The sequence below is a fragment of the Pyxicephalus adspersus genome, chromosome 2 (genome assembly GCF_032062135.1).
Source record: "Pyxicephalus adspersus chromosome 2, UCB_Pads_2.0, whole genome shotgun sequence".
NCBI classification, from domain to species: domain Eukaryota; kingdom Metazoa; phylum Chordata; class Amphibia; order Anura; family Pyxicephalidae; genus Pyxicephalus; species Pyxicephalus adspersus.
Window position 1 is genome coordinate 88,470,013 of NC_092859.1, and position 21,288 is coordinate 88,491,300.

The 21,288-nt window shown below is 41.4% G+C and overlaps 1 protein-coding gene across 1 annotated transcript in view; it reads right to left on the reverse strand.

Moving 5' to 3' along the window:
• The window catches only part of NAP1L1 (nucleosome assembly protein 1 like 1), a gene marked incomplete in the record, with an annotated part of 15,290 nt that extends 8,634 nt beyond the window's left edge, over positions 1-6,656 (reverse strand). The window contains 2 exon segments of the mRNA XM_072401388.1: positions 2,640-2,674; positions 6,540-6,656. Of these exon segments, the coding sequence (XP_072257489.1) occupies positions 2,640-2,656 (17 nt within the window).
• Positions 6,657-21,288: the final 14,632 nt, after the last annotated feature.

Consider the following 21,288-nt stretch of genomic DNA (forward strand, 5'->3'; position numbering starts at 1 on the left):
ATTATTAAATTAAAAAAAAAAAAAAAAAAAACACATTAGGTTCAGGTACCTATTAAAGTCAAAGTACAGCAAAAAATACAACTACAGGGGGTTTACTGCATATTAGTGGATTAATCAAAAGGATATCTTAAAGCATACCTAAACTCAGAATTTTTACTTTACATAAAAGGGTAGACAACCCTTTTACGTAGGTTAAAAACAAAAACAAAAAAAATAAGGTGCAGCCCCACCCTCTAATTCTCGGCTGCCTAGGCAATCGAGAATGAATGGGGGCTCTTGGGCGCTCCTTCCGCACAGGAGCCTTTTTGCTCAAAGAAAAACTTTGCCGATCTCACTGCAAATTTTTTTTCTCACCCTATGTCATCCAATCTCGCACCAGGGTCGGGTGACGTAGGATGAAGAAACCGGAAAGACGAAGATGGCGGCGTCTGGAGTGCCGACTCCAGGACCCGATGTAGGACATCCCTGGAGTGATCGGACTGCCTTGTAGGATTAAAAGTAAGTTTTTTTTGTTTAAATTACCTTTACTGTTAGCATCCTCTCCAGTTTCTTCTTCTTCAAGATCTTCCACATCTTCCATTTCCTGCTGGTCAAGTTCTGTCTCTTTGCTGTTTAAAGGACAAGTCAGGCTTCAGCAAAAAGTTTGTAAACATAGCAAGCAATACAGACAAGATTATCACCTTTCAGATACCACTATGTTTGTGTAAACCAGCCTCCCAAACTTTTTTTTTTTTACATAGCGGAACCCTTGAAATGGCTTTTAGGCCTTCATGGAACCCCCTACTATAATTACTATATCCACAGCTCACAGTATACTAGTGTAGTGGTCACCTGGAAGAATGCCTCTCACATTGCTGGCCAGTGGGAGTAATGCCAACCTTAGAGACAGCCAACAAGACCATTGGTGTCACCTAAACTAACCTGAGAGTCAAACAGTTCATTGCTTAAGTAACCCCTAGAGAACTCTGGAGGAAGCCTGGTCTAAACTGATCAAAACAAAGTAAATATTCAAGGCAAAACCTGTTCCAGTGAATGGGAATGTCAAACCCTCATTGACCTGACAATGGTCTGTAGGACAAATGAACGTTTGTTAAATAGGATACAGACTAAACAGAAAAACTTTTCCAATCTATACAAGCCTTGAAAACATTTAGATGTACTTTTAAATTTATAGAAAAAACAACCTGTAATATAAAAAGGATCAAGTTTGATCGCTCACAAGTGAATTTTAAGCATGTCCAAGCTGCCGGCAAAATCTTACATTGGAAACCCATTAGAATTAGACTGTCAAGCGTTTCTAACATTTAGGCAGATAATTAAGATCAAAAATTTGTAAAAACAGAACAAGCAGAGAGCAGAAAAGTAACAAATGACTGAAGCAAAAGCCTTTTTTCAATTTGGATTCACTGGGCTGAATTTTCTGAAATGATTCTCTATTTGGAACATGAATGGTTTAAAAAAATGTATTACCGTATTTTTTGCCATATAAGACGCACTTTTTCTTCCCCAAAACTTAGGGGGAAAAGTTAGTGCGTCCTATACGACAAATGTGTTAAAAAAAAATAATTAAAATATTATACTCACCCGATACCCGATCCTGCGTGTGTCTCTGCAGCAGCGTGTGTTTCTTCTCTCCTCTGCCAGCATCGTGTTTTCTCCTGTCTGTAAAGCAAAGCGAAAGAAGCCGGCACAGCGCCACCTGCTGTTCCCTGTCCTAACTGCCGTACAATAGAAAAAAAGCACAGAGTGATCAGAAGGGGAATTTGAATGACACAGAGTGATCAGAAGGGGAGTTTGAATGACAGAGTGATCAGAAAGGGAATTTGGATGGCACATGAGTGATCAGAAGGGGAATACCGGTATGAATGGCACATGAGTGATCAGAAGGGGAATAATCTTTCAGAAACTTTTTTTCTAGATTTTCCTCCTTTAAAATTGGGTGCGTCTTATATTCCGGAGCGTCTTATACGGCGAAAAATACGGTAAATGTGTTCCATTTTATAGGGAGAATACTATAGGTTTTCTGCAACTAGTAAATTCTGTTATTTATAGGCAAGCAGTGACCAGTTGGTGGCAGTGTGCACACTAGAAACTTGCATAAGCCAGAAATGAATGATGCTATCGAAAGAAATTATGCCATTCACTACTAACTTCCTGTCTGAAGTGCGTGACAGGCCAAGAAATGTCCAAATTCACTGACAATTAATGCTATAGGTCAAATTAAAGTGTATGAAGGCCAATGAACCTATAAGCATCAACAACCCAGAGGCCTTATCAGAATATTTTTTTTTCTCTTTAAATCTGTTTGCATTACAAGGACTGCAATCTTTTGGGGTGCTCACACCAATTATGTGGACCTTACTATTTCAGGCTCCCTTTCCGGTATAGCAGCTAATAAAACCTTCAAATGGACTGTTTTTACTGCAAATCTAATGTACATTCTTATAACAGGCATATTGGGGCTTTTAAATGGCAGGGCAGCCAACATTGTGCAGTAACAATGTTTAAGCACTAGTAATTACTTGAATGCCAGAACCCTAAACAGCGGCAGGACACCTTTTAGCTATAAGAGCAACAAAGAAGGGACCACCCTAAAGAGGCAAGATTGACACTTTACCTGAAAAAGGTAAACAACTTACTTGTCTATGTTGGCCATTTTTCAGATTCTTAACACCTGGAACAAAAAAAATCAGATATTGAAATACAGCAGCAAAACAACAAAAATGTCTTAAGTATTGCCACACACACACAAAAAAAAAAAAAAAATCCCTGTATCGTGCAAGTGACAAAAAGCAGCCAATCCAGGGAAAAGGCTTTTGTATATATGAATGTTCATCACAGGGCTCATGTACTTGAATGTAAATAAAAGAAATGGCTTAATGTAAATGTACGCTTGCCAACAGACCCATGTTGCAGCTCAATGTGTGGCAACATATTAAAAGTGCATTTTGTTATGGAGACCTGCCAAAATTTCTGTGTGTACTTTTTGGGTGTGTAAGGCATCCCAGTTAAATTAATGTCAGGAAACTGAACTTTAGAAATAATTATGGGAATGCAGTTATTGTGAAAGGGACACATAGGGAAAGTAATGTCCCTTCAACAATAAAACAATCTTCCCTGCCCGTTTGCAAGTTTTTCTTCACAAGATGCATGCACTGCTCAGTGTATGCTGAGTATCCCAGCACAACCCTAGTTACTCAGCCAATTAACATGGCCAAAGCTCTGTAATCCTTAAAAAGACCCAGGAAACGATGGTGTCACTCATAACACAGCAGTAGTGACAGGTTAAAGGAACATCACACGCTCCCTCTGCAAATAACACTCCAGTCTGCTTGCATGTCTTTACAAGTTTAGTTCTGCTTTAGTGTAACAAATCATACTACACTGGTGAAAACACTCTGCAATAATGTGTGACAATGTAGAACACGAATACTTAGTCTTTGCACGTGATCATTTTTAACAAATGAACCACAATGATCAGTCAACAGTATATCTTCAGGCCAAACAAGAAAGTTCAAGTTACCTTGAAGGACCTTTATCAGTGGGAATTCTGGTACAGGAAGTGGACACTACAGAGCATCAGCCAATGGTAAAGCAACTTTACTTTTACACTTTCTTATAAGTTCCAGCATGGCGGACCAAATCACAATCCTACAGCTAGAACTGATGGCAGTGTGGTGCCATGAACAAGGGGTCATCAGGACATGCTGGGTCCTGGAGGCGGGGCATGAGTAATTGGGAGCCAAATCCCACCATAAGCACGCTGCAATACATCAACATCAGAACACTGCAGAGGGCTCAAAAAGGAAAAATCTCTCTGCAGGGACGATAACGTACGAGTATGTAAAAAATATGGCCAAAGCACACTGATCAAGTAAAGGTAATATTAAGGTTTGGCTTAAAGTCACCCAATTTAAAACACACCATCCTCAGCTAGCTACTTCTATTTCTCAGCAGCACCTGCTTATTCATATTTTTTCGCTTTTAAAGTCTTTACATGTATCTTAACTCACAACAGACCTAGAGGCCATATTCCTATTTTTGTCATGCAGGACCTGGGTAGAGGTCAATTTAGGATTTTATTTAGTAGAGCCAAGTATCCTTTCAAGTGTTCCACATAAATGCCCATAACTACAAATCAATGTAGGACAATTGTAAAGCAATTGCAACAATCAGGTAACCAGTAGTACTTAGTTTATTTAAAGCTAAAGTTGTTACACTGTGACGTCCCCCGACTTCCTGTGGCCAGACCCTGTTGTGTCCCTACTGGACAGCATAGCCCTTATTCCTGCTCCAGTGAAATCAACATTTTGAACATCCTTTAAAATTGTGCTCCAATGACAAAAAGCTCCAGGAAATGATGAGAATCACTCCAAAGGATCATGTGTAACATTAAACAAAAACATTATTTGTGGACCCTTTTCAATGCATGCAGATAAGTACTAACAGCTGGAACAGATCTGACCAGGAATGTTTCTGTACAATACACGACACAAGGTAGGTAGATTCCCTGCTGCCATAACACTCCCAAGACACATGCTAGTATATCGCCATCCTTGTGGTACCCATTCTGTTTTCTAGTTCTCAGAAGACAAAAATGACATGGTATGAGTAATCTGGGCCAAGAGTTACCCGTGCATGTATGTTCAGATGACACACAAATGCATTTTGCTCACGCAGAGGGCGCGCTTAAGTCCTCACACTTTATATTTACTCCTGGTCCTCAATGACCATTAAAAGGAACCCACTAGAATATGGACGTCCAATACGTGGTGCTCAGGCAAGTACTGTGCAGCCCTTGAGGATCCTAATCACAGTGATCCATTTTGTGCTTTTTGAAGTTTGAAGAGAATCATTTTTTTTTTTTTTAGAATTCACTAGAGTAGATTCTAGTAGTTAAATGGTTGGTTTATTTTTTCCATGGAAGATCACTAATTTGATTCAGGCTGTTCCTATTTTGTGTTGGTTTAGTCCTATGATCTTAATATCTTATTTGGGAATCAAATGTGGTTAGTGCATTTTAATGGGGCAGAAAGAACACAACCTGGAATACTATGCCCAAAAAAGGTGGAATAATGATCACCAGCAGGGTTATATTATGGCGACTAAGGACAGTCAGACTGAGACCAACATCTCCTATAGGATGTATAATGGTATCATGGCTTTTCCGTAGCATCTCATTCGTTTTGTGCACCCCTTTGGTGATGTTAGGGGCCCCTATATCAAGTACCTTGACCGCCACTGACCTAAAACCTAGATACACATGGTAAACCAGGCTCTTCATGCTATCTAATCTTGACAATTTCACCATTTGGTACATAATATAAAAAGAAAAAAAAAAAAAAAAAATCACTCCAAAAAGGAACCATGGTTTAGATGACAACATGATAGGTTCTTCACATAAATGTCCTCACTTCCTGTTGGGTTCATATGACAGGAAGCAAGAGCAGAGCTCAATAGGACAACTTAAGTTAAATGGCCTGTAAATTACATTGAATAGTTTTGGACTGAAACATACTGAATCAGAGATGTTAGCAGTACAAACATATGACGTGCATTCCTGCGCTGGCCACATGTCACACATACATGTCGATCACCGGGGGCAGGCAAACTTGGTACTGCTGGCTGGAGACTGAATAAATAAAATCTAAAAGGGAATTAAAATAAATAAAAACCCTGGCAGATTGTAATACTGGATGCATACTGTTTATTTTATGATGTATTTTCCATTGAAATCAATCAGTGATGCATTAGAGATTTGTAACGGGCCACACATGGCCTAATCACAACCTGTGCTGGCACTCATACTGCAACACATCAACATGTGCCTTCATTAGAATCAATGGAAAAACACTGCCATAAAGCAGGCCAGAAGTTTGCTAAGCAAATGATTACTTCCAATACAGGCAGCATGGTAAGCACTGCTAGTAATGGAGGAGCAAGCACACAGTCATGTGCAGGAGCTGGACATGACTTGTACACGTGTGCAGGTCTCGGAATAAATCATGGATCCCGGATCGCATTGTGTAGCTGCGGGCCGCACTCAGCACGTGCTGGGTCAGCCTGGTTCTGTCAGCGTGTTGCAGTGGGCTCGGACATTGGAGGCCGCATCGCATCCATGCCGGATCAATACATCAACACGTGCCGCTCACCCGCCTGACATGGGGGCGCTGCGTGCAAGACTCCCCGGGGACGGAGCCTGGCCTTGTCACTACCCAGACACCTCCCGCCATCAGTGTAGAATAGTAGGGCGCGTTGGGGCCCTGCTCAGTGTCCTCCCTCCCTCCGCCAACTGAGGCCTATCCCGGTCATCCTCCATCACCGGCCCCGTTACACGGCTACCAGGACCCCGAGGAGGCCACTAGACCCAGGATGATGCTCCGCTATCCGTGTTCCGGGTAACAGAGTCCTCCCCGCCCTGCCCTCAGGTGCCGCTCCCAGTCTCCTCACATGCAGCCTGCACGCATTATGTCGGCTCGGTCACAGAGCGGAGTGTCGGGCGTTTCCGCCTGCTCTGGAGACGTGTTGTGAGCTCTTACCGGGGTGACAGAGCGAAAAGTCCGCTGCCGCCGCGCAGTGCCTGGAGACAGGAGGAGGGAGCGCCCCTCTAGGATGGCGGTAAAATAATAAGAGGAGCAGAGGTCCCGCCGCTCGTGCTCATATAGAACAGCGTCAGCACGTACACCTCCCCTGTCTCCCTAGCAACGCGCGCCGGCCGCCCAGGTTCGCGCGCCTTTCCAGAGGGAGTGTCCGGGTTGCCGTCTTCTGGGCCACTGAGGGCTCCTGGGCAGGCTGTATGATGGGGGCAGTGTACTGCTATTACCCCAAGCATTCAGAACATACCTCATAACATAGGTGTCTCAGGGTGATGTGGTAGGCTGGCTTCTGATTGGTTGCCACTGTGCTCTGTGACTGTTAGCACAATAGACCTGGCATCAAGTGACTGAGATGGGGCTTGTTACACCTCAGTGGGAAGACTCTTCCCTGTATAACAGCACTGTCTATTATATGAAAATGGGATCATACTTTTTATAAAGATTTCCTTCTTGTATATTTATTGGAAGGAGCAGGGAAGCCTTATATTGATAACAATAACGTTTTTTATTACTGCAACAAGCCGTTCACCCGGTGTCTCCATTGACATAGTAGGTGCCACCCAGACGTGGGGTCAGTAATGCCACCCAGAGGCCACAGTACAAGAAAGACAAGCCAGCGGTATGCTGCAAACTCCAGGGCTTAATATAGAATTCAGATCTAATTTTCTGAACAAATGCTAACAGACAGAAGAGATTCTAATGCTAGCCATACACTGGTTGAAGCTGAACTAAACTCAAAAATCCCCCAAAACAAAAAAAAAAAATTCCCTTTAATCCCGCAGGGCTGTCAATCAGTCCAGAGGTCTCTTTGATCAGGTCCCCCGTCGTCCCAGCATCCGCCTTCGTGCCGGCGCTCCGGGTGTCACCATCTTCACCTCTTCTACATCACCCAACCCAGGCACAAGATTGGGTGACGTAGATGGGAAAAAAATTGCCGATCTCACTCCGCATGCATAAGATTGGCAATTTTTTCCCTTATCACGAAAAGGCTCCTGCGCATGCCTGAGATGCTCAGGCATGCGCAGAAGCAGCACCCAAGACCCTCCCAGGAAGCATGGCTTAGGTACCCCTGGTTTTGTGCTCTACCCTTCTATGTAAAGTGAAATCTGTGAGTTTAGGTACGCTTTAATCAGTGCATAACCTGGTTACCACCATACACCTATCAGCCTGCCCTATTCTTTGCTCAACAGCTGCCACCCACTCCCTGACCCCCATTTTGACCACCAATAGCAAGTTAGGCCAACTTGTATAACAAAAGAGCAGTACCAAAGGCACTTTCTCCTATATCAGGGGTGTCAAACTCAAATACACAGAGGGCCAAAATAAAAACGTAGACCAAGTTGCGAGCCAACCTTGAAATTTATTGAAAAAACAATCTCAATAAAAGTAAATCTCAATAAAATCTCAAACAAAGCAAAAAAACCTTTATGGAGCCTAGACATTCATTAACTTCTGGAGCAAGCTGTGCTTTGATATGCAAAAAGAAACAACTGCAGAGTTGTCTTGGTCATCAAGCCTCCACAAAGGAGCAGGGAAGCCCCGTTCATATCTAGCATATCTAGGAGGCGTCCGTATGTTGGATGTCCTTAACTCGGGGACTACCTGTATTACATTAACATAAATGTCCAGACCTTTTGCAACAACTTAAAATTTAAGTCAGGTGCCTCCCATTTCTCTTGATCACTGCTGTGATGTTTCTGCACCTTGATGGGTGTCCACCTGTGGATTATTAAACTGACTGGACATGATTTGGAAAAGCACACAGCTCTCTATAGAAGACCTAATAGCTCACAATGTATATCAGAGCAAAAATCAGGCCATGAGGTCAAGGAAACTGCCAGTACAGCCCAGAGATAGGATTGTTACAAAGCACAAATCTAGGGAAAGCAAGAATTCTTCTGCACTGAATGTTCCCAAGATCACAATGGCCTCCATAATTCTCAACTGCAATAAGTTTGCTACAACCAGGACTCTTCCAAGAGCTGGTCACCCAGCCAAACTGAGCAATCAAGGGAGAAGGGCCTCAGTGAGAGAGGCAGCCAAGAACCCAATGGTCACTCTGAACTTCAGAGATCATGTGTGAAGATAAAACTAAGTTCAGAACAACCATAACTGCAGTCCTCCACCAATCTGGGCTTTATGGCAGATTGGCTAGACAGAAGCCTATCACTAGTTCAAAACACATTAAAGTCTACTTGGAATTTGCGGGAAAAAAAACACCTGAATGACTTTCAGACTGTTAGGAACAAGATTCTCTGGTCTAGAGAAACCATGATTGAACTCCCTAATTTCAGTTCTAAACATTATGTCTAGAGAAACCAGGCACTGCTCATCAACTGTTGAATAATATCCCAGCAGTGAAGCATGGTGGTGGCAGCATCATGCCGTGGGGGAGATTTTCAGCAGCAGGGTCTAGCAGACTGGTCGGGGTTGAGGAAAGCTGAATGGAGCTAAGTACAGTGGTACCCTGGTATAGGTCCGCTATGGAATAAGTCCACTTGGTATAAGTCCTGTTTGGACACAAAAAATTTTGGTATACAACCTTTGTGCTAGAACTTGTATAGTTCAAAATGAGTCATAACACTGCGCGCTACCCTTATTTACCTCTCTCAAGACAAAGCCACGACTGCCCATGAGCGTCAGTACGTCAGTTTGCTACCATTCAGTGAATCACCTGCGCTATAACTTTCTGTGAATTACATAACATCTCCTCCTCCTCCCTTCTCAGCACCATCCTAGTAGGCACTCGGCTCTTCTCAGCAATGTAAAGTGAGGTTAATTTTTCATTTATTTAATATTTATCTAATTGCTTTTGTATTTATGTAGTTTAGTATTAAGTATTGTTTAAATTATTTTATACAGCCCCATCAATGTATAATATGCCAATAACAATAGGTTTTTTTTTCATAGGAACGGATTAATCATTTCCCTTTTATTTCTTATAGGAAAAATTTGTTCGGTATCAGTCCCGTTTGGTATAAGTTCAAGGATCTGGAACGAATTAAGGACGTATACCAAGGTACCACTGTACAAAGATCTCAATGAAAACCTATTGCACAGTGCTTAGGACCTCAGGCTGGGCCAAGGGTTCACGCTCCAACATGACAAGACCCGGAGCACACAGTGAAGACACCACAGGAGTATATTAGGGACAACGCTATGAATGTCCTAGGGTAGCTCAGCCAGAGCCCTGACTTGAACCCTAACAAACACCTCTAGAGCGACCTGAAAATGTCTGTCCACCTATGTCCCCATCCAACCGAACAGGGCTTCAGAGGATTTACGTGGGCAAAACTTGTTGCATCATATACAAACAGACTCTAGGTTGTAATGTCTGCCAAATGTGCTTAAACTCAAGTAAAGTGTCTGCATACTTATGTTAATATATTTCATTTTTTTCTTTTTATAAGTTTTAACAAAATTGAAAAAGTTAAGGGAATCTGAATACTTTCTGAAGCCACTGTATAAACATCAAAGTGTTCAGACTATGAATATTCAACTATTTATATATTCTAAGGCAGTAAAATATTGTTTAAGCAAGGTTACGCATAAGTGAAGTTATTCATTTTTTTTAATCTTTAAGGCTGGGTCTACGCAGACGTTTTTTAAAAACTAATGTAAAGGTTCCTATTGTGTTTATATGCGTTTTTATGCACTTTTATTAGGTTTTGAAAGGTTGCCTTTAAAATGCTGGAAAATGCCTTTGCCGCGTTTTCATGCTTTCTTTATGTGTATTCCCGTGTTTTTTTACGTGTTTACGTCTTAAGTGCTTATAAACTCGGGAAAATGTTGAAATCAATTGAAGCGTTTACCCACGTTTTCCAGCATTAACTCAGCGTTTTAATTTTTTAAACGTTGCAAGCAACGTTATAGATAGAGCTTATAAAGGTGCCTCAAGGAAATGTCCTGGTGTAGATAAGCCCATTGGAAAACCCACTGACATTGAAAATTCCTTCACAATGCTTATACATGCAGCCATTAATGGGAATTTAATTTAAAGTGTTTCTACTCTTTGTTTGGAATACCGAATTGTGCATGATCTGGGCACAGATTCTTTGATTCATAAGTTTTAGTTGGTTAGGTTTATCACAAATTGATCAATGTGCACAGCCATCTTTGCATTCTCATATGTAGTAGTTTTCAAAATCAGACACTTTCTATTGCAGAAAATGCCCGCTCCTATTTACCTCTTGCACATTCCAATTTGCTACAGCTGGGGCAACTTCCAGCAAAATATAACTAGGAGCTTGAAGCTGCCAATGAGCATACTTTTTTGTTATGATTACACAGCAGGAAAACAAGGATGAGTTTGCACTAGGAACATACACATCTGATTATCTGGAAATACCAAAGAACAGGGTCTCCATAAGGGGAAAAGGTGTACTGCTATATCAAGCCTGAAAAAGGGGCCCGGCAGCAACCCAGCAAGTTTTACAGCATTTTCTTTTCCTGCTGCCTGTTATCAGCAAAGTCCAACTTTGTGCAGAGAGAGCTGTCCAAAACACTTTTAGGAGCCACGGCAGTAAAGACTGAATGGGAAACCCTGAGGCTCCTGGGATACCTTCATCAAGTATCAGAGGAGGCTTCTGACTGCTCCTCCATGTGTGAAAAAAAAGTGCCGATCTCTCCTTAGGACTAACTCACACTTGGAGGAGAAGGCCCATACTGCCACCTCCATCTGTATTGGGCTGCAGTGGGTATATGCTACATGTAGCATCTTCCCCCTAAGGCTGTGATTCTCTGGTGTGAGGAAGCAGTAACTGCACTGCAACCTTACCACCAGTCTGAACACAGCCTAAGGTTTGGTTCATATTTGTAGTGTTTTAAAGTGATTTTAAGCAGTGTTCCAGCTTAAAACTTCTTGCAAAATATAGATGACACTGAAGCAAATAGTTTGTTTTTTTTTGTATCTTCTTTTTCCCATCGGTAAAAAGCTGACTCTGCATGCAACATTAAAGGGAAAAAAAGCTTGTCAGCCACTTGAAATAGCCTAGCAGTTACCTGCTATTACCACTTCTGAGCATCTATTGGTTGCCAAATGATATGATTGATAAATGCTTTAAATGGTTTTTATGATAAATAGTTTTTTTCACCACTAACGTGAACTAAGCCTAACTTATTAGACTACATTGATAACATTATTACACCCCTAGAAGTTATTATACTCTTTACAATACATGAGACACTAAGCTGGTTCACAATACAGGGGCACTTCCAATATGGAAAAATAGAACATAATAAGGGGTGGAAATGAGAAAGTTGAAACAAAGCTTAGGGAAGCAGAAAGCTGACACAATGTAAGGGTTACTGGACATCTATGTCACACAGAACTGGGAGCACTAAATCTGTTGAGTGTTGCCTGCCCACTTTCCAACTGCCCAGCTACAGGTCCCCCTGAAAGTAATTTTAAGTTTTACCTAAAAACCTGCAGGAAAACAGATTGCAAGATGCTGGAGGAGGTCAGGTGGAGATAGAAGCGGCTGGCTGTTTTGTTGGTGTTACATCTGGCGGTAGATCCCAGATCCCCTATCATGTGCTATATAAAACTATATACAACGTGGATATACAACACTGCCACTCCTATTGATGTTCTGTCAATTTTTTCTACCCATCATATTTTCCTACCTAGAAGGTTAGAAACTTAGCGGGTTACGGTTGGGCACTGAACAAGCAGGGGTTTAGAGAAGTTTAGGCATCAAGAAGGGGGATTTGGGGTTAGGATTCGGCAGCACTATGGGATTTTAGCACTAAAGGTTGAAAAATCTGATAGACCAGTGGCTTTCTCCTCAACATGCGGCCTTGAGTACTGTAATGTAATAGCAATCAAAGCTAAGCCTCTATTAGTGACTGATTCCACAAGAATTGTGAAGGATCTCTGTATGTCCACAAAATCTACACCATCTGTGAGCAGTTTAATACCTACTGTACATTGACAGCCATTGGTGGACAAATCCCTAGGCATGAGTTGGGATAAATGACCTCCCATGCACTATGATGATACCATGATATGTTGGCCTGGTCAATCAGGAAGTCAGAAAGGATGCCAGCTGCAAGTGGAAGGTCAGGCTTTAATTGCATGTAGCTTCTTTACTCACTAGCTTGGCCCACCTCTGCACCTGTCTTTCTTGTGGATTAGCCCAAACCCTACACATGCAGCACCTGCCTCCTAGTTTAGCTCAGACCCTCCATTTTCACCTGGCTAACCAGCAAGGGAGCCAGGTGCAAGTGCAGAATTGGGGCTAGCAAAGGGTTTCAAGTGGAAGTAAAGGGTCTGGTGTAGCCATAAAAAAAAACAGATGAAAGAGTCTGGATAGCCGGCAAGGGAGCCAGGTGCAGGTAAAGCCCGAGACTGCATTTGCACAGTTCTATCTTTCTGGGTAATCCAGACCCTAGACTTGCACCTGGCTCCCCTGCTAGCTATCTAAATACTAACAATTGTACCTGGTTGCTTTGCTGGTTAGCCCTTGCAAGCCCTGTGACTCGACTTTTGCAATGATGCAACTGGAGGTGCACAGAACACACAAATTCTGACTGGGATCGAATTTGGTCAGAGCAAGCAAGAAATCCAACTGGATTCAGATATTGGCAATGATTAAGGCCTGTATGGGGCCCAGAAATTTCTGATGGTCACTCTGCCAAAGAAAACTGCCCTGGAATAGATAGAAAAAGTTCATGTACCTGTAATTGATTTGTCTTGAGATTTATATGTAGGCAAACAAAATAGATCCAGCGCAAAATAAAACAGTGTTTCTTTCAGTCTATAGGCCTAAAACTTTCCCAGTTATACGCTTTCTTAATGTTTATCAAGTCTAAAGTTCAGGAACTTTGAGAATCTACTTACAACATCGATGTCACATTTTTCCCCAACTCCGATAGTTTACCACTTAAAAAAAACTACTTTTATAGTAAAATTAACATATTTGACCAAAAAAGACCATCCTAGGGCTCTATTTATAAAACAGGGAAAGAGACTTTACCTCATGGGAATCATCCAGTTCCATGTGTTTCAATGAAAGTAATTGGTTTCGACCAGAGTGTGAGACCCCGTGTGAGAGAACAATTTCCTGTTTTATAAATAGAGCACTTGACTCTTTGTCCAGCCTGGGTTGACCTTTTTTATTTTGTTTTAGTTCAAACTTGGTGAGTCTTTAAAAAGTAACCATGAAGGCCACGTAGAAACATAATGTTCCGACCAACGACATTATCTCATATAAGCTCCTGGGTTGACTTTTTATGAAGCGGGACAAATCCTTTAATACTCATCTGTCGCCGTTCCATTGCAGAATTCCGCCATTTTCTTCTTGATTGGCCAGGCCAGGATGATGTAACTACTTCAATGGCGCGAGGGAGTTCATTCAGTACCAAGCAGCCGCATAGGATCCTGAGATTTGGCTGTTATCCTGACATCCAACAAGACCAAAAAATGGACTATATTTTCAAGGCAGGTCTGGTACAAGCCAAATTGTAAAAAGAAACCATGTGTCTTTTTGGGCAATAGGTGGCTATTAAAAACATGACTGATAGTAAAGAAATCGGTTTTTAAAACTATTTTGAGGTGTGACTTTTGACTTTTGAAAAGTGGCAAAAAGATAAACTGTACAAACCTGAGAAAAAAGAACCTGTGGTAAATAAGGACACAGGCAAAATAACTTTTGAAATGTTTTTAGCAAGGCAAGATTTTTAGTTTAGATTCAGTAGTATTTTGTACTAATTTGTGCAAACAAGAATAAAGAGGAATTGTTTCGAAATAAGCATTTGATACAATGTACTAATGACACTGGTGTCACAAAACATTATGGGTTTTCAAAAAAGGAGAGCAAAGAAGAATGGATTTTTTAAGTTTCTCTCTCTAATGGATACTTTATATGGCTCTTTCTGAATAGGGCAGACAGGAATGTAATGAAAGTAAGAAGAATCACTCATTTGACTCTTTTATTTGTGTTTGTAAATTTGAGCCTAAACTAACCAGCTTTTCAGTGTAGCCAAAGCAATCAGCCCAGAAAATGTGAAAGAAAGATAGAAAGTCCATCTGCTGACTGAAAATCTATGTACTTGTACTGTTTTAACATTATTCATTCTTTGTTACATCGCAGTACTTATCTCCTGTATTCTCCATGCAGTCAAGTAACTGCTAAACCTTATTTCTGCTAAAGATTTTCCTAGTAGAAATCTGCATATTTCAAAGAATTTCAAAGAAAAAAAAACACACAAATATAATATTCAAAACTTTAGAATAAGTTCAGCAATGGCAGTTTACATAATATCCCTGTGGTAGATCCACTTTAAAAAAAGGGGGAACTTTATACTTGAAAGTATATGCCTGAACAACAGTCTGGTGGACCAGCTGTGAAATTGAGCTAAAAGCAAATTAATCTCTACAGGAAGTGCTAAAATAGTAAAAAGAAAGTTTCCTCTTAAAAGCAACAGTAATGAGATAAACCCAAATATTATAAATGAAAATTAGACAATAGAGCAAAATTCTGGTGATGCACAGATTATAACTGCACAAGGATGGCAGCATGGGGTCCTCATTGTGATAACAAGCTGAGATCACTTTGGCTGTAAAACCTCCTTGTCTCTATGAAGCACCAACATTTGTGCAATTCACAGTCTGAGGAAACAAGGGTGGCAGCATGATATTCTCTTTGGAATGACAAGCCAAGGACCACTTTGGCAGTAAAAGCACCTTGTCCAAAACTCTTCTGACCAGAGTAATTGGCACAGGGAACGGTAACTTGTGGGAAGAATCAAAATAAGTTTCACAAATCACCTTCAAAGGTTGCTGGTTAACCCAAAGTACTAGATTCACATCCTACATCTGTGTAACTTACTATATGAAGGTACACACCAAGGAATTAGCAGAGGTCTAAAGATCATCACACATCACCTCCTTGCCCAATCTCTAGCTATCTGGAGCTTCTTTTTGAATTACACCGATCAGGGCATCCATCATTTCCATCATCAGATCCCTTGATCTGGAGACAAACCTGTCCATCTTCTTCCTAAATCAGGATGTAAAGAAATCTACTTCTGGAATACCCCAACAAGTCCTGAAACACCTTGCTGTGGAGAGTCCTTTCTTTAAAAAACAAATGTAGAAAGCTGAAAAAGTCCACTTGATGTCCAAGGATGCAGTGACAACCTCTCCCATGTTTAGAGACATGACCAGCACTGAGAGGCTGTTTAGTTCCAGATCTTATATATGAAACCGAGCAGGTTTAAGATAAAAAGGTATGAATTTCTCAGCAGTATTGGTGCATCAGACACTCCTGCATTTGGATTCCATGTATGATCCAATGGCTGTGTTGGAGGTTTGTTGCAGACTGTGCCTAGGGGTGGTGGCTTTCCCAGTCCCCCCAAAAAGTTACCACCTTTTCATTCCATCAGGGGTTTTTTGGCAGGACCCCTGTACCTTGGTGTGACTGCGGCCCCAGGCGAAGATTGATTCTATGAAAATTTCAAGGTGATTTACATATCCCCTGACGAAGCAGCGAAACACGTCAGTTTTTTATCTATTGAACTTTCTGAATGCCACGTCTCACATTGAATTTATCTAATGTAGATCTTTCCTTTTTATGTGACCAATGTGTTCAAATATTTATATTTTTAATGTGCATTTCTAAAATAAAGTTCTAATATTTTATGATTAAGCCACAGACGCGCTTTACTTTTTTAGGGCAGACTTGTTTCAAGTCCGGTTTTTTATTTATGTTAATATTAGGGATGTGGCATTTTGATTATGGTTGGGGAATCCTTGATATATTTATATAAAAAGATCTGAAACTAAACAACAAGTCTCAGTGCTGGTGATGTCCACCACTACCTTAGGGGTATCTACCTACCAAGCAGCACTAACCTAATGTAGAACTAAAGTCTTACTTTGACCTTTTGCAATTCCTCACTGGTTACCATCCAGCTGTCAAATTTTGCTGAGTTGCAAGCTGAGCCGGAGTTATGTCATCTCAACACGTCCAATCAACATAGTCAAAACTCATCTTCGGGATGTGAAAGAGAAGGATAGGGCATCACACGGAGATAAAACAGGGATAGATAAGTAATTGCAGGTTTAGTTCCATTTTAAAGGTAGTGATGCTTGCTATTAATATACAAGAGCTGAGAAGTTCCTGGCTTTGCCCCCTTCCAGATGAAATAGAAAAATGAGTGTGGGGGCATATGACAGCCTAATATCTTAGTATGTAACTGTGCAAATATCAAGTCTTTGCGATTCTTAAAACTGTTTTTTCTTTTAGTGAGAAGCTGATGGCAGAGGCACAAGCAAGTTTCTTGTCACTGGAGTTACGGGCCGTGATGAGGTTTTTGTTTCTCCAGGGAAAGTCAGCAAAGCACATTCACAGTGAGGTGTCACAAACACTGGGGGAGAAGTGTCCTTCCTACAGCACTGTCAAAACCTGGATATCTCGTTTCAAGACTGGACATTTCAAATAGCCCAGATATTTGACATCTCACGGGAGCATGTTAGGTTTGTTATCACCATTATCCTAGACATGCACAAGCTTTCAGCGAAGTGGGTGCCGAAATGAACAGTGATCAGAAGAAGGAACGAGTTGAAGCACCCACAGCCGTTTTGGCCCCATTCTGAAGCTGCACAGGACTTTTTGGCTAGGTTAGTGACTGAGGATCTATGACCCTGAAACCAAGGAGCAGTCAAAGGAATGGCACCAGAGGGGGTCCCCGCAGCCTAAGAAGTTCTGAACCCAGAAATCGTCTCAAAAAAGTCAGTTATTTGTTGGTAGACTACCTACCTCAGGTCTCTAGTATCACCGGACAGTATTATGCTAACCTCCTGGACCAGCTGAAGGAGGCAATTAAGACGAAGCGCCATGGAAAGTTGACCAAAGTGATCCTTTTTGGCAGGACAATGCACCTGCGCACACGTCCAACGTTGTGGCTGCCAAATTGAACACCTCAGGTTTTCAATTGGTCCATCATCCCCCCTACTCACCTGACCTGGCCCCTTCGGACTATTATCCGTTCCCGAATTTGAAGAAACACCTGAAGGGGCAACGTTTTGAGGACATTTCTGACTTCAAAGATGCTGCTGAGAGCTGGTTAGCAGCCCAACCAAAGAACTTTTATTTCAGCGGTCTAAAAAAGCTGCAACTACACTGTACCAAGTGCATCAGTCTCAGGGGGGAATATGTTGAATAAATGTGTTATTTCATAACTTTGGCTCTCTTCTTTCTGGGCAAAACCAGGAACTTCTCAGCACCCCCTTGTATGTTTAAATGAAAGTTTTTGGGTTCAGAGTTCACCTTCAAATAATGCTAGTTTACATCTGTTTCACACACATGAATATGTACCTGATAAATCTTTATTATGCATCAATGAGCATTAAAGGGCCAACTGTTGCCAATGGCAGTTCATGAAAAAGTATAAAGTAGAGCTTTAAATATTTAAAACATTATTTTAAAAAAGCATAAATAATACATTTGCTTATTCTAAACTTTACACTTCTGCCTATTCTAACTATGAAATGTAATACCTACTAAAGAACAATAGTGCTGGTTCACATTGTACAACCACTCAACCATAGCACAAATTGTTACCTTGTTATGATCACTTACTGTTATTCAGCAAAACTGTTTATTTGCATACCCTTGCTTAACGATTGCTGTCCTCTTGCCACAATTAAGTAAACACACTTACCAGCCCCTTTGCGAATATCTAATCAGCCAATCACATGGCAGCAACTATTTTCTTGCCACGCTAGGGCCCCCTAGCACCAACTGAGCATTGTGTAAACATTATATTCTAACTAAATTTTCTTGCTGACCATGTCTGTTTCTTAATAACCATAGTGTACTAATTTTCTGATGGCTACTTCCAGCTAGATAACTCACCATATGAGCTCTTGAATGGTTTCTTAAACATGACAATGAGCCTGATTTATTTGATGATATTTTCAATCCTGGACAAGATCCATTGCAGGTTTACTTGGATGCCCAGGTTCACTGATAAAAGTGTATCCTCTCCAGCCTTGTAAAGCTTTAATAAATCAAGCCCAAATGAGTTCACTATATGCAAATGGCCTCCACAGTCACAGATCTCAGTCCAATACAGCACTTTTGGATGTGGTGGAACAGGAGTTTTGTATCATGGATGTGCAGCTGACAAATCTTCAGCAACTTCTAAATGCAATCATGTCAATAAGGACAGACATCTCTCGTGAATCTATGCCATAAAGACGTACTGCAGTTTTAAAGGCAAAAGAAGTACTGCAGTTTTAAAGGGTTCAACCTGGTTACCAGCAAGGTGAAAAAAATAAATGGTAGGTGTATCAATATTGTGTTAGAAAGAATACAAAGCTGAAATAGGAAAACATTTTATGGTAAGGTTTAACTAACAACATTATGTTTAGGAACTATCAAGAAGATAGAGCCAGATTCCTGCAAGGTCACTTGTGAATATTTGCAGTATATACAATTGCATAGTTTGTTGTGTGTGTAGACATGCACTCATAGCTACTGTGCCAGTTGTGGTGCCTGGCAGGTTGGTTAAGCTTTTAGTGCTGAAAGATCTTCAGCTGTACTCCTCTTACCAGTAATTCAGCATCTGATCCTGATCTATTACCAATCTGGGTTGTCCGAGACTCCTCTTGGCTCTTCCCTGTCTGCTCAGCCACTCTTGTATTGACTCTGTCTTGTTCTCTTGGGTTCCTGTCTGCTTCTCTTGTACTTTCCTGTATTGCCTGCTGCTGTGGCAATGCCTTGCCTGGCTGCTGCTGCTGATCTTGGCTTGATTATAACTTCTTACTGGTGATCCTTATCCATGGTCACATCCAGCAACATCAGTGATGTTACATATCCTTGTACTCCTGTCAGCTCTTTAATACCTGCTCTTTTCATCCTTGTACCTAGGGGATTCATGGAGGCCATTTTTGACATCCTAGCCTTCCCATCAAGAAGAATTCTGAATCTTATGGACCCCAAACAAAGAAAACTTTATTTTGAAATAATGAAATATAATAAAAAACTTTAATATTGTTTTTTACAAATGTTAAAACAAATATACAAATCCTTAATTTGCATAAAATTTTGTTACTTTTAAGTTGTCATCCATCACAAAGTATTTAGACAATGTATTGGTCACCATTCACGCTCCCCAGGTTAATGGGGGTTGAATTATATTACATATTACTACATGTTGTTGCTCAAATATGTATTTTGGCTAACAAATGTGATTCCGTAACAAATTATCTTTGTTAGCCGAGGTATCACTGTACTTGAATTAGAACTGCTTGTAAACACTTAACACTTCTACAGGTGTTGGCAAATGCAAATGATTATGATGGGTATTGGGCGATGCTAAGATGCTGTGTTTATTTAATGACTATCACAATTGATTTCGATACAGGAGAAGGGCCCTTTTTAGATTCTTTTTATGGTTTAACTGCAGGTATCCATGTACACCACTGCTGTTAGCATTAAATGTTTCCTAATCCATTCATTTTGGTCAGAAGAATATAAACCTTCCACCACAGCAAGGTAGATTCTTTTAGGACAGGACCTATACTAAACCACATGAATTTTGATATGTGCCAAACTGAGTTAAAAAGAAAGACAGACAACTAATAAACATGCACATATAGGCACTGTGTAACTAAGTTAGTCCAAAAATGTGTCCTTGTGAAACCCTTCATCAATCAATTTATGAGGGATGAATTTAAACACAGCTACTTGGGGCATCACAAGGTGAGGTCAGGATAACTTAAAGCGTACCTAAACTCAGAATTTTTACTTTACATAAATGAGTAGACAACCCTTTTATTTCAAGTAAACATTTTGTTTCTTAGTGTTTTTTTTAAGTGCAACACCCTTTTTTTTAGGAGGCAGCACTGCCCCCTGAATTCTTGATCGCCTAGGCCATTAAGAATGAATGGGAGCGCAGAGCCCCCTGGGATACCTACATCACTCATCTCGGGAGGCTCTTGGCTGCTCCTTCTGCGCATTCCAGATTATCATGCGCAGAAGGGGCCCCTTCATCAATGGGGGAAAAAAAATGCCAATCTCACTGTCACGGCTTCACAAGGCAAAGTGGTGGACCCAGTGTGTCACCCACCCTATGTGTGGAGAAGTGCATGGGGTGCAGGGTCCAAGCAGTAGCTTGGTCCTCTCCAGAGCCTTTAGAGGTGAGGATGTTGTGCGGCAAGCTACTGCCAGGTTGCGGCCCCTGTGCCTGCCAAGGCAGGTGACGGCCAACAAGCAGGGACAGAAGCGTAGTACAAAAGGGAAATCCAGTGGGGTAGTCAGACAGCCCAAAAAGTCAGGACCAGCAGCGAACAGGGGATGGTCAGGAAACAGGCAAGAGGTCAGGACGGGCAGCAAGCAGGAGTAGTCAGGAACGAGCCGGGGTCGGAACACGGAGAATCAGGAACAATAGAGATAAACAACAGTAACCTGGAAGCAGAGCCAAAGGAACTCCTTGTTCAGGCAACTTTCTGTTGCCAGGTCACTTCCTTAAGAAGGGGAGATGGGTGTGGATCAAGTGAGCCAGAGACATCAATCCCACCAGCAGAGGGATGCTGGTGGGATTGATTGCTGGGATAGTCTCAGGTGTTATTTAGATGTTGGCCAGCAGAGGGAACACGGGCAGCTGACAGAGAATCACCTGACTTGGAGGAGGAAGTAAACAGAGTGTTGGATACAGAGGAAGAGGGGTCTGCAAGGAAGGT